At 31.3% G+C, this 12,963-nt stretch overlaps 1 protein-coding gene across 1 annotated transcript in view; it reads right to left on the reverse strand.

The window, feature by feature from the left end:
• The window catches only part of col16a1 (collagen, type XVI, alpha 1), a 149,544-nt gene that overhangs the window by 9,513 nt on the left and 127,068 nt on the right, over positions 1 to 12,963 (reverse strand). Inside the window, 14 exon segments of the mRNA XM_056479385.1 lie at positions 59 to 109; positions 1,015 to 1,068; positions 1,554 to 1,607; positions 3,569 to 3,613; positions 3,836 to 3,880; positions 5,308 to 5,361; positions 5,482 to 5,553; positions 7,826 to 7,888; positions 8,981 to 9,016; positions 9,281 to 9,334; positions 10,813 to 10,857; positions 11,403 to 11,456; positions 11,550 to 11,603; positions 11,685 to 11,738. Coding sequence (XP_056335360.1) covers positions 59 to 109; positions 1,015 to 1,068; positions 1,554 to 1,607; positions 3,569 to 3,613; positions 3,836 to 3,880; positions 5,308 to 5,361; positions 5,482 to 5,553; positions 7,826 to 7,888; positions 8,981 to 9,016; positions 9,281 to 9,334; positions 10,813 to 10,857; positions 11,403 to 11,456; positions 11,550 to 11,603; positions 11,685 to 11,738 — 735 coding nt within the window.

The raw sequence follows: 12,963 nt of genomic DNA on the forward strand, positions 1-12,963 counted from the left end.
TTCAACACTTTAAAAAAACAACAACAAATGATCTATTTTGGAAGAGAATTTTGCTTACAGCTCCAGGTGGCCCAACTGGTCCCGGTGGCCCTACGGGTCCGACAGCACCCTAGAAATGATCAGTTTCAAGCATTAAGCTGTTACATTACCAATGGACTTGTTTAAGTATTTAAGTAAGATCTGATCTAACATGACGATCAAGACATCTTACTAAATATTTCTTTTTTTAAATAAGTTATGTTACTAATTGTTACGTCTATATGACAGTTTGGGGACTGTTGTTTCACTTTTGCTGGTTTTGTTTTGCGTTTGTAGGATATGCAGGTTGGCTGTGTTAGATGTCAATCATTCGGGACATGGACTGACACGTGATGGCACAATTGAGAAGTGCCCCAATCATTGCGTTGCAGGATGGTGAGACACTATATAAGGTAAATACCGCATGACTTCTCGAAAAAAATGGCATTTCATGTGAACTTGAGCTGTGTTTGACGATTGTTTTCTGTGTGTTTCTTCCCCTTCTGCTTTGATCCATCATTGTTTGATTAACGTTTGTTGGTGTGCTTTGTTTGCAACGTAATACTGAGTCGTTTTTGTTTCATACTCTGGTGAGAACTGGAGTGTGAACATCGTATCTGTGTGTTATTCTAGACGGAGGAGAGGGAATAGGTAAGCTCTGTCATGTTATGAACATGGCGCACAAGCAGAATTCTTTTAGTTACACACACATTATTAATGACATGAAATGTTTCATAAGCACCAAACTAAAATATAAGTATGATTTATAAAAGATCATGTGACATTGAAGTCTGGAGTACATTGTTAGAAATTAATAAATTAGTTATATTTTTTACATTTATAAACATTTAATTGTAATAATATTTTTGTGTGTGTACTGTATTTCTGATTAAATAAATGCAGAATTGGTGTTAATTTACCCAAGAAATAATAAATATACCATACTGTATATGTACAAGCAAAAAAAGTGAAAACTAAAACGTATTTCATTTTTACCAAATGTCCTGGAGCTCCAGGTGGTCCTTGAGGTCCAGGAGGACCAAGATCACCCTGAAAATTAAAATGTGTTAATGATCCACACATGTGTCAAATTAAAATTCCAAGTGTCCACAAGGGTCACCATATAACATTAACTCATTTCCTTCTACTAATATCATGATGGATAAAATGGTTTCAAAAAACATTGCTGGATTTATTAACATAAGTATGTCTTCAATTCCACTCGGTTTAAACATAACAGTGAAATGTACTGGCAAGAAATAGCTTACTCTATTGCTCCCTTGTGCATTGAGGTTTGTTATTGACTCAGTAACATGACAACACACACTTGGCATGTATAAAGGGATCACATGCTTGCAAAGCATTTGCATCTGTGTTTGCTTACTTACACAAAGCGGGTTTCTAACCTAAGGGTGCAGAAACCTATTTTTAAAGCATTTTTTCATTATCTGAAATCTATAGAGCATCTGTAGAAAAAAAAATCTATACTGCATTTAAAGGCACAGTGCCAATATATCTAACAGTAGACGACTTACCTCAAGACCAGGCCTTCCTGAGGCTCCGGCTGGTCCCTGTGGTCCTCTTTCTCCCTACAGAACATGAAAAAAAAATCATAAATGTTGCATAAATTAATAATAAGTAAAAACACAGAATTATGTATAGAAACAAACTTGTGTGTAATTGCTGCACTATTAAAGGGACAGTTCATTCCAAAAATGAGAATTCTGTCATCATTTACTCATCTTCAAACCTGTTTGAGTTTCTTTTTTTCTGTTAAACACAAGACATTTTTTTAAAAAAAAGCTGCTTTTTCCTCAACATTCTTCAGAATATTTTCTTTTTGGGTGAACTATGCCTTTAAGGCTTGATATAATTCAGAACAAAATCAAAGAATGAACTGGTGTGACGTTATTATAAACAAAATCTGGCCAAAACAAAGTTTGTTTGGGTTTTATTTCAGAAATTCAAAACACATTTGAGCTCCCATTGGTTATCAGTGATGATGCATTAGGTGGGTGTGGCTATGTGGCCCCGCCTTCTTTTACATTTACAATTTGTTAAGGTAAATAAGGTTAAAAAAAACATCTTTTTACTTGACAGTAAATCTAGTGATATACGTAGGCTGATCTCAAAACTGACTTAAGCAATGCAAACAAACTGATCAATGTGAAAATGCAATGATTCCACTTTCCAGCTCATGCAGCCTACTTCAAGGTATATACAGAAATCACATCAAGATTTTGTCAAATACGATGCGATCCTGGATTAACATCTATGTTGATCCTGGAACATCATTTTTGTTGTAAAATGTAATCCATACCTATTCCCTACCCCTAAACCCAACCATTACTGTAAATTATTTCCAAAATCAGAGGGGAATAATAGTTGAATAACGATCATGTTGAAGTGCATAAACCTAACCGTAAGCTAAACTTAACATAGACTGTAAACGTATCCCTTTATTCTGATTGGCTGATTGGAATGTTGCTCCAGGATCAACATAGATGTTAATCTAGGAGCATGTCCTACTTGGTGAAATCAGGGTGGCGATACAGAAATCAGAATGTGAAATTCAATACCTTTAGGACATTTTTAAAACTCTTTCCATACATTTTAAGACCTCATCTCCACTTCAGGTTTCAACTAGTAACAATTAACTTACAGTATAATAAATTAAAACGTTATTCATACACTAAATAAAAATGCTCGTCCAGTAGGTGGCGCCTAAAACTGCAGGAATAACGGCATTTCCTTGGTTACTACAGTAAACAAAGCAGCGCGGTGTCAAATCAATCAGGATTTTATTGATTTCACACAGTATCCCAATAGTCGCAGATTAAATTCAGGCAAACTTTAGCATAATGATACAAAATGTAATACTTTCACTGTAAAACCCAACAGTCAACTTTATCAAATGAAATGAGTGTAGTTAACTCAAAATTGACTTAAAGTTAATTCTACTCATTTGAAAAGAGTTTTGAACTCAGTGTTGAAGGCAACTTTAATGGAGTAAGGTCACAGTACTCATATAGATTCGTTTTTTAACTCAAATGGTTTGTAGCAATCAGTTTCCTCAAACGGTTTGAGTTTCCTTAACTTATTGGGTTTTACAGTACTCAGTTGGTTTGAGTTCTCTTCATTTATTGGATTTTACTGTGGTCAAATACTTCATTTACTCAAATGGATTAAGTTTACAGTCCTCATTAGGATTAGTTTTTGAACTTAAATGGTTTGTTGCAATCGGTTTCCTCAAATTGTTTGAGTTACCTTAACATTTTTGGGTTTTACAGGTGTAGTAAAATAGCATTTAAGACTTTTAAATACTAAATATACTAATCTATTTTTAAATAATAATCTAATACTTTTTTGTTGACACTCTTGTTGTATCTGCTCATTAGAATGCAATAAATCTTCAAAAACATTACTCAAATCAGCTTTAAAGACACGATCATTGGAAAGATCTTTTTTTTTTATTTATTCATTTATGCACTATACACTTTTAAAATATAAACAATAAAGAGCTTATGAAGCTCAAAGAAAAGGCTCATACCTTCATTCCAGGGAGACCCGTGTGTCCTTTGATGCCCTTGAAACCCTGCAACAAGAAACAGTGATAAAGTAAGTTTCATACAATCAGAGAAAATTGGGTTTCGAAACAAGTCTAGCTCCTCCTTGGAGAGGCCTAATTAAAGTTGACTTTGTTCTTTGTTCTAGTCTTTGTTCAATCTGTTGATTTTGGTATTCATGTGGCACTGATGAAATCTACAAAGAACTTGGAAAGGCAAAACAAAGAAGGGAAATATGGCAGAGTTAATACCGGGATTCCCCTGAGTCCAGGTTGGCCAGCTGGTCCTGGTTCACCCTGTTTGATTGTGAGAATAAAGCACAGAGAGAAATAGAAAAAAAATATTGATTATATAAAAATACAGTAGTTATAATTTATACAACTATGATTCAATTCAATTAAATTCAGTTTAATTAAATTAGTATTCATTTCTTCATTTTTACAATGTAGACTGTGCCAAAGCAGCTTAACATAGATGAAGAATATGGAATAAAAAGCCATAACAATATTTCAGATTGTGGAACATTACAGCAAACCATGATTATATATATGCATTATCTACCCACTGCACCATCGTGATGCCCTTATATATTTTATATATATATATATATATATATATATATATATATATATATATATATATATATATATATATATATATATATATATATATATATATATATATTTTGTATATATTTTATATATATATATATTTTATATATATATATTTTATATATATATATATACATATATATATATATATATATATATATATATATATATATATATATATATATATATATATATATATATATATATATATATATATATAATCCAATAGGAAAAGTCTAATTTTACTGGATTTATTAAGTAGTGTCTGGGTTTCCAGCATGTAAAATGTTAATATTTGTTTTATACTTTTAAGGTCAGATAATATTTGTGATTGAAAAACAAGAAAGGTATGATGAAATTTCAGTTAATGGCTGTTTGCAATACAATGTATTTTTTGGGTCTATGTTATAAAATGTAAATGTACAAATGGTGAATTAACCATATAATATGTCAAAGGAGGAAATATGTCTCACATAAAAAGAAGAGATAAGAAAAAGAAGAAATATTTTAAATATCAAATCAAATACTTCTTCCAAATTTTGAATAAGAATGCCATTTAGAGCATTTTAATTTTAGGGGAGAACATGGTCAGAACAACACATTTTTGTTATTAAAAGTCAGGATTATTCCACTAAATATTGATTTCATAACTTTTCTGAAGTGAAACCATTTGTACTGTGTGGTTTAAAATTGAATATAAACATTTATAAACATAAAACAGGGCATCTGTTTGTTATTTAAAAAATGCTCTAAATTATCATATTAAATTTGTCATAGGTAGTTTACAGAAAACAAAAAAATATTAATTAAATACTAATAATTATTAACTAATACAATAAGTTAATCATACATTTATTTACATAAATTATTAATTTAAATAGCTGTCCATATATAATAATTGTATATAAGAAAACAATACTGTATTTTGAGAATATTTTACATCATTTCTCATGCAGTAAATTACAAAATATGACTAAGACACCAATTTAACTTGTGACTTTCTCAGCAAAGCAATTTTCACATTATGTAACTTATAGTCCTTATAATGAGGGGACTTATTTTCCAGAAAAACTATGGAAAACTGTATAAGAGTGTAAAAATGTTTTTCTGACCCTTAAACCTGGTTTTCCATCTTTGCCATCAAGTCCTTCCATTCCAGGTGGTCCCTTTAAACAAAGACAAAATGCAAAACAAAACAGGATGATCATATAAAGTTTGTAAAGAATAACCTACAGAGTTATTATAGGCTGAAAGTTTGGAGGTGTTGAAGTAATATCGTCACTCACAGGCATGCCCGGGGACCCTGGTGATCCTGGAGGACCTGTGGGCCCCTGTGAGCCTGCAACTCCAGCAATACCCTGGAGGAACAGAGAAAAAGTAGCATGAGTATTCCATGAAGAAGCATTAATATCTCACATAGAAAGCATATATTTGAGAGTTTTTGTTTGAGAATATGCAGCCTGATTTCACGAGGAAACGTAAGTATTTTACGTTTTGTCATTTTAGTGGCTAATTCGTACGAATTCGTACAAGTACAGTCGTACTAAAATGTACGATTTTAAAAAGGAGGCGTGGCACCTAACCCCACCCCTAACCCCAACCGTCATTGGGTGATGAGCGAATACATGCGAATTAGCCACTAAATCAAAAAGTTACGAATTGTCGTGAGATGCATTGGAATATGACCGTAAGAGGTAATGCAGATGAATATAAATGTTGTGTCTGACCCATCCATCATATTTTAGAGCTCATATAAGCACTAATTTCAGGCTTCTTACACATAATTTAAAGTCAAAAGTGTGGCAAATTACATATTTACATACACATACATACTTCATTCAGCCATTTGTTAGAATTCTATACTATACACTGAATTACACTTAAATACTGTAACTTGTTACAGCAAACAAATTTGTTTTTTCTGAAAGTAATAAGTATATATATATATATATATATATATATATATATATATATATATATATATATATATATATACAGTTGAAGTCCAAATTATTAGCCCCCCTGAATTATTAGCCCCCGTTTACTTTTTTCCCCAATTTCTGTTTAACTAAGAGAAGATTTTTTTCAACACATTTCTAAACATAATAGTTTTAATAACTCATTTCTAATAACTGATTTATTTTATCTTTGCCATGATGACAGTAAATAATATTTTAGCAAGTTATTGTATAACGTTGGTTTGTTCTGTAGACTATCAAAAAAGAATATAGCTTTAAGGGGCTAATAATTTTGACCTTAAAATGGTTTAAAAAAAAATTAAAAACTGCTTTTATTCTACCTGAAATAAAACAGATAAGACTTTCTCCAGAAGAATAAATATTATCAGACATACTGTGAAAATTTCCTTGCTCTGTTAAACATCATTTGGGAAATATTTAAAAAAGAAAGAAAAAATTCAAAGGGGGGCTAATAATTCTGACTTCAACCGTATATATATACCTTAGATCATTGTATAATCTTGCTTTGGATCAACCTAAAAAATTACTGTAATTTGTTACAGATAAATTCATAAATTATGCTGAAATTATAGTTTTGACTTGGTTGAAAATGAAAAATATCTTGTAATATTAATCAAAATATTTATTCTATTTATTTAAAAACATACATTGACTCAAAGGTAAAATATTGTTTTTATAGACCATAAATTTATTGAATTACTTTGGTTCGACTTAACTATTTATTCATTTTCTTTTGGCTTAGTCCCTTTATTCATCAGGGGTCGCCACAGCGGAATGAACCTCCAACTTAACCAACATATGGGCTCGCGGCTCTCAGCACCACCCACACTCGGCACAGCTACCAAGCTGACAGATCACAGTGCTTGCACTACACTTCATTGCGATGTGTAATTAAATTTTTTTAGAGGTGTGCGTTATGCGACCCTGCGAAGGCTGTGCCAGACCATACGCATACACTTGACGCAGAGGTATAAATCAGCAGTCTCTATTTCAGAGGTCACCACAGCAGAATGAACTGCCAACAATTCCAGCATATGTTTTAAGCAGCGAATGTACAACCCAGTACTGGGAAACACCCATACACAGTCATTCACACACATACACTACGGCCAATTTAGTTTATTCAATTCATCTACAGCGGATGTTTTTGGACTGTGGTGGAAACCGGAGGACATGCAATCTCCACACAGAAATGCCAACTGACCCAGCCGGGACTCGAACCAGCAATCTTCTTGCTGTGAGGTGACAGTGCAAACCACTGAGCCACCTTGTCGCCCCCAACTTAACTATACTAAACTATAATAAATACATATTGTTAGGCTATGCTATTGCTAGTTATTTTATTTTCAATAATGAGATAAAGTATCTGCTAGTGTTTCAGTACGGCTATACATGTCATGCAAGATGGTAACAACAAACAATCTTTTTTCATGTTGTCACATGATGAACACTGCTGGATTAATGAATAAAAATATTACTTTGAGCAAAACTAATGTTCTTAAGTTTATCTATGGGGTCAGTTTTTTGCTTTAAGGCAGATTGAATAAAACAGGTAATAATGAGAAATTATTTTCAGAAAGGAGTGTTACCTATGTGGCATAAATTCATTCATCAATGCATCTTGTCCAGGTATTACAATACTGTCACTTGCCTTCTCAGCCTGTGGTCCTGGAGGGCCCGGGGGTCCTGCTTTCCCTGGGAAACCTGGAGGGCCCTGGAGAAATGAAGGCTAAAGTAAGAGATTTGCTTTGCGCCATTAGCATTTTCAGCGAGGTGAAGCTTATTTCCAGATTAATATGTGATCTCAGGCTCAGGAGTCACACCGATGGGCTGCTAGCGGAACATCTGATGCATTTGGCAAACGAAATTGGAAACACGTCAAGAGTTTCGAATAATCTGACTGGATGAATTCGACTGGATTTCCAGGAGATATGTGTGTTGCATTGCAAAAAACGCGTTTCTTACTTTGAGTTTCTGTTTGTTTCTAGACCAAATATCTAAAACTTCTGAAATCAAGAAGCATTTTCTAGACAAGTAAAAAAAACATGGTCTTGTTTCCAAAGTAATGTCAAAATTAAGCGAGTTTTACCTTAAAACAAGCAAATAATCTGGCAAAGGGGTAAGCAAAATCATCTTTTTTTCAAAATACAAGATTATTTAACTTGTTTTAAGCAAACTGACTTAATTTTGACTTAATTTTTCTTAAAACAAGACAATAATTTTTAATTGTCTACAAAATTTTTTATTAAAAAAAATTGTAGACATTTAGACAAAAACTCAAAGTGAGAAAATATTTGTAGTGTGGAAATGAAGGAACCATTACAGAAAATCCCCTCATATTGTTGTGTTTATCGTCATCAACTAAATGCTGGGTTAAACACATTTTTTCCTCTTGTTTAGAGGAATAGATTTCAATATTAGACCAGAAAATCAATTTGAATGACATTATCTTGTGGCAATTATCTCTTGCTGAAAAAACAAACAAACATTGACTTTCATAGTATTTCTTATTCTTACTATGCATGTCAATGGCTGCTTTTTTAACATTCTTCAAAATATCTTGCTTTGTGTTTAACAGAATAAAGAAATACATAAACGATTTTAACTACTTAAGTGTGAATAAACGGTGAGGAAATGTTCAATTTTGTGTGAACTATCCCTTTAAGAGAGCCAGATTTACTGATAAAACTGTTTGATCTGGCTGGTTAAAATGAAAAAGGTCTCAAATAGTTTGAGATTCTGAATCTAGTTATAGTTTCCCACTCCGAAATTTTAGAATAATGATTGATAATGCCTGAAATCCCACCTGCTGTCCTGGAAATCCCGGGGATCCTTGAAAGCCCTGTATAAAAAAAAGATACAGTGAAATTTATTATCACAGATGATTCACCTGGGAATTGATGTTATACATATTTATTTTCCAGAAAAGGAAGTATATGTTTAGAGCTTTTTCTTGTCTTAGGCTTGTACATTTGAAAACACAAGCAGAACCTGCTCTATATTGTGACTTCAAAGAAAAAGATATGATATCGAGGGATTTGCAGAGAATTATGCTTTAACAAGATGAATTTTGTAGCTACCACTGTATACCCGTGACTTTATATACCTGATCTCCCTTTGGTCCCCCAGGTCCCGATGTTCCAGCTTCCCCTTTAGGACCCTGGTAGTCAAGAAAAAGTAAGTTATTTAAGACAAAAATCACATACCTATTAATTTGTGGCTTTTCATAAAGTGTTTTTTTCAGTCTAGTGTAAAGAAAAGATCCAAATTACACTTTCAAAGTGCTTATTTTGACGCACTTTATCAATTTAGTTATATTACTTTTTGAAGATTACTGGTAAACTACAAAATGTAATCTATGAACTATAAATCCCTGCATGCCGTTACACACACCAGTCACCATCCTCTACTGATCACACATGTACAGCTGACTCTCGTTATTATTAATTATACAGACTTTATATATACTTTATATATGTCGTTTCCTGTCATGTATATTTCATGCCTTTCATGTTTGTTTTTGCCTTAGTGAAAGTTTGCAGTTTGTTTTGTTTGTACTTTTGGATCGATGCCTTGTTTATTACTGTTTTGACTATGATTTTGGATTGCCCTGTTTGATTCCTGTTTTTGTCCATGATTACCTGCACAAATACTTCCTTTAATTAATTATTTTTAAGATGCAATTGGATCCTACCTCTGTTGTCTTCGCCATGCTGAGACCCAAACATGACACTATTTCAATTACCACAAATCTCCACTTCAGAAACACTTACACCAAACTTTACAGTTTTATTCATTTATTAAGATTTGGAAGGTTTCTATAGAGTGATATGTTCATAGATAATGTGCCTGAGTATATTTAAATTTAAATTAAAAAAGATTGTCACAGTACTTTCTTTATTGACTCTTAATATCAAAACAAACAAAACTAGAATTTTAAATATACTTCATCCAATATTTAGATTTTTGTACTGGAAATGTAAGTAGATATTTTATTAAATAATGCTTAATTTGCATATTTAAACATAACATTTGAGAAAGATTTGAGTTATCAAACAAATGGGAAACTATAATAACAACTATTAGTTTTTTCATCTTTACAGAAGGCTGATGTTTTCCAAATTGAAATGACCTGAAGTTATCTTAAAACCATTTCAGTGTTGCAACTTTGTGAGTAAGGTATTATTAGAAAACAAAAATAATTGAAATCAGTGTCTCCTAACAGTTTTTACACTGACATGCCAAAATGTTTGAAGCTTTTTTTTTTGATATGAGAGTTATTACTCGCAAAGAGAATAAAAAAGCCTTTCGACTCCTAATATGCTGTTACTGTGCATCATTGTCAGCTCTGCAAGATGGTGTGTTTTCAATGTGGTCATGTCATTGGCATATGAACATTTCCTGCTTGTTATTTAACTATTTTGTAACTGTAACAAGAGGCAATTCAATCATAACCTAATGCTAAAACAGCTATCATAGCATTATTTATCATTATCTGGCTCTTGAATATGAAGCTATAGAAATGAAAAATGTAAAACAGGAAATACGATGGGACCATTGTTTTTTTTACATCCCTCAGAATGGTCTATACAGTATATATGTGAAATAATAACAGCATTAAAAAAGATGTTTACTCACTGCCGGACCGACCGGTCCTTGATAACCTGGAGATCCCGGTGGGCCCTGTATCAAAACAGTGCAAAGTTTCAAATACCGTTTACCCAGTCATTATAAGATTTCCTGTGGGAATGATTGTGTGTGGACTGACCCCCATGTGTGTTGGACTTTTGTATTGGTTAGGATATAAGTACTAGTAAACAGCAAATATCTTAATAACGGGCAGGTAAATAATCACTAGTGGGAATTGGTACTCAAACTAAAATGTTACTTATTTTATTTATGATTTTTATTTTAGTTACTTTAGGTTTGTTTTAGTTTCTTCCATTTTAAAATAAATGATGATGAGAAATATGTTGGTCTTGGCAACCAGAATAATAATATAAAATAAAAATAATGAAATAAAATAAGTTACATTATTTTATTCTATTTATTTTTTGTAGCATAATCATAATCAAAATAAATTGGTTCTTTGTGAACAGAAGACTTCTTTCAAAGTATACATACACATTATTATTTTTGACTAAAAAATAAATGTCCTAAAAAGCAAATGAACTAAACAAAAAAGTCATTCAATAATCTAGAGCGCATTGTTTAAACGCTGTACTTACTGATTCTCCTTTCAGCCCCACAGTACCTGGACTGCCACGCTCTCCTTTAAGTCCCTGAAAACAAAACAAAAAGATTTAAAAAAAAAAAAACAATCCGACCTTCTAACAGTTATTTAACAATATATGTGATGTGATGTAACTACTCACAGGGAGACCAGGTGGTCCCATAGTTCCAGGATAGCCAGGATTTCCAGGTGGACCCTTCATAAACCAACAAGCATGGCTCATTTAAACGACACTGCGAAATCAGCATTAATTTACCCATAAGTACAGTTAACTCACCTGTTCGCCCTTCAGTCCTGGATTCCCATCTGTCCCTCTCTGACCTTGCTGACCCTAAATTACATAAAACAAGAAGGCATAAGTGACAAAGCACCCTAAAAAATAAAAATTCAGTTATTGTTCATTGAATGTTTGACACAAGTAGTAAATTATTATCAGGCGTCTTGTGGATTTGGCATTTGCTTTGTTGGACCAAGGCTTTGTTGAACGAAACCATGTAAATCAGAAGCTTGTGGTGGCTTTTGAACTCTTGCAGTGTTGCCATATCCTCTTATTATAAGTGTCTATAAACCTGCTTTTGAGGCTTGGCTCACAAATCAATCCTGTTTATAAGAGTTTTTTTAAGTATCTGGATTTATTTCAGTTTATAATGACCTTGTTTTGTTTTTGTTAGTTTTTTTTCACCAAGATCTGGCAACACGGATGAGACAAAGTTTGTACTTATTATTTCCTGCACATTTTCAGGAGAGACTGTATAATATGTCATACACAACAAGTTGTTCAGTCTGGTTCCATACAAACCCTTCAGCCCTGTTTTAAGTAACACTATTGTATTTTGCAACAGACCCTTAATTTATTTTATTTATTTATTGATTTTAAATCAATTTTATTTATTTATTTATTTTATTTTCATTTTTATTTTATTTATATTCAATTTTATTTATTTATTTGTATTAATAATTTTTTATTCAATTTTATTTATTTATTTATTTTATTTTAATTTTATTTTATTTATATTCAATTTTATTTATTTAATTTTATTAATAAATTTTTATTCAATTTATTTATTTATTTATTTATTTTAATTTTATTTTATTTATATTCAATTTTATTTATTTAATTTTATTAATAAATTTTTATTCAATTTATTTATTTATTTATTTTATTTTAATTTTATTTTATTTATATTCAATTTTATTTATTTAATTTTATTAATAAATTTTTATTCAATTTATTTATTTATTTATTTTATTTTAATTTTATTTTATTTATATTCAATTTTATTTATTTAATTTTATTAATAAATTTTTATTCAATTTATTTATTTTAATTTCATTTTATTTATTTATTTTTATTCAATTTTATTTATTTATTTATTTTATTTTTGCTGAAGAAGACTTGTGATCTACATGGTATAGTTAAAACCTTTTTAAACTAATTTAGCACAATGTTACTCTCCGGAAGTGTTTTCAAAATTAAGATATTTTTAAGAATGTTGGAAACTGGTAGTCATTGACATTTGTTGGAAAAAGGAATTTTTTTTTTATTATTGCTGTTG

This window comes from Danio aesculapii, chromosome 19, assembly GCF_903798145.1.
Source record: "Danio aesculapii chromosome 19, fDanAes4.1, whole genome shotgun sequence".
In the NCBI taxonomy this organism is placed as follows: Eukaryota; Metazoa; Chordata; class Actinopteri; order Cypriniformes; family Danionidae; genus Danio; species Danio aesculapii.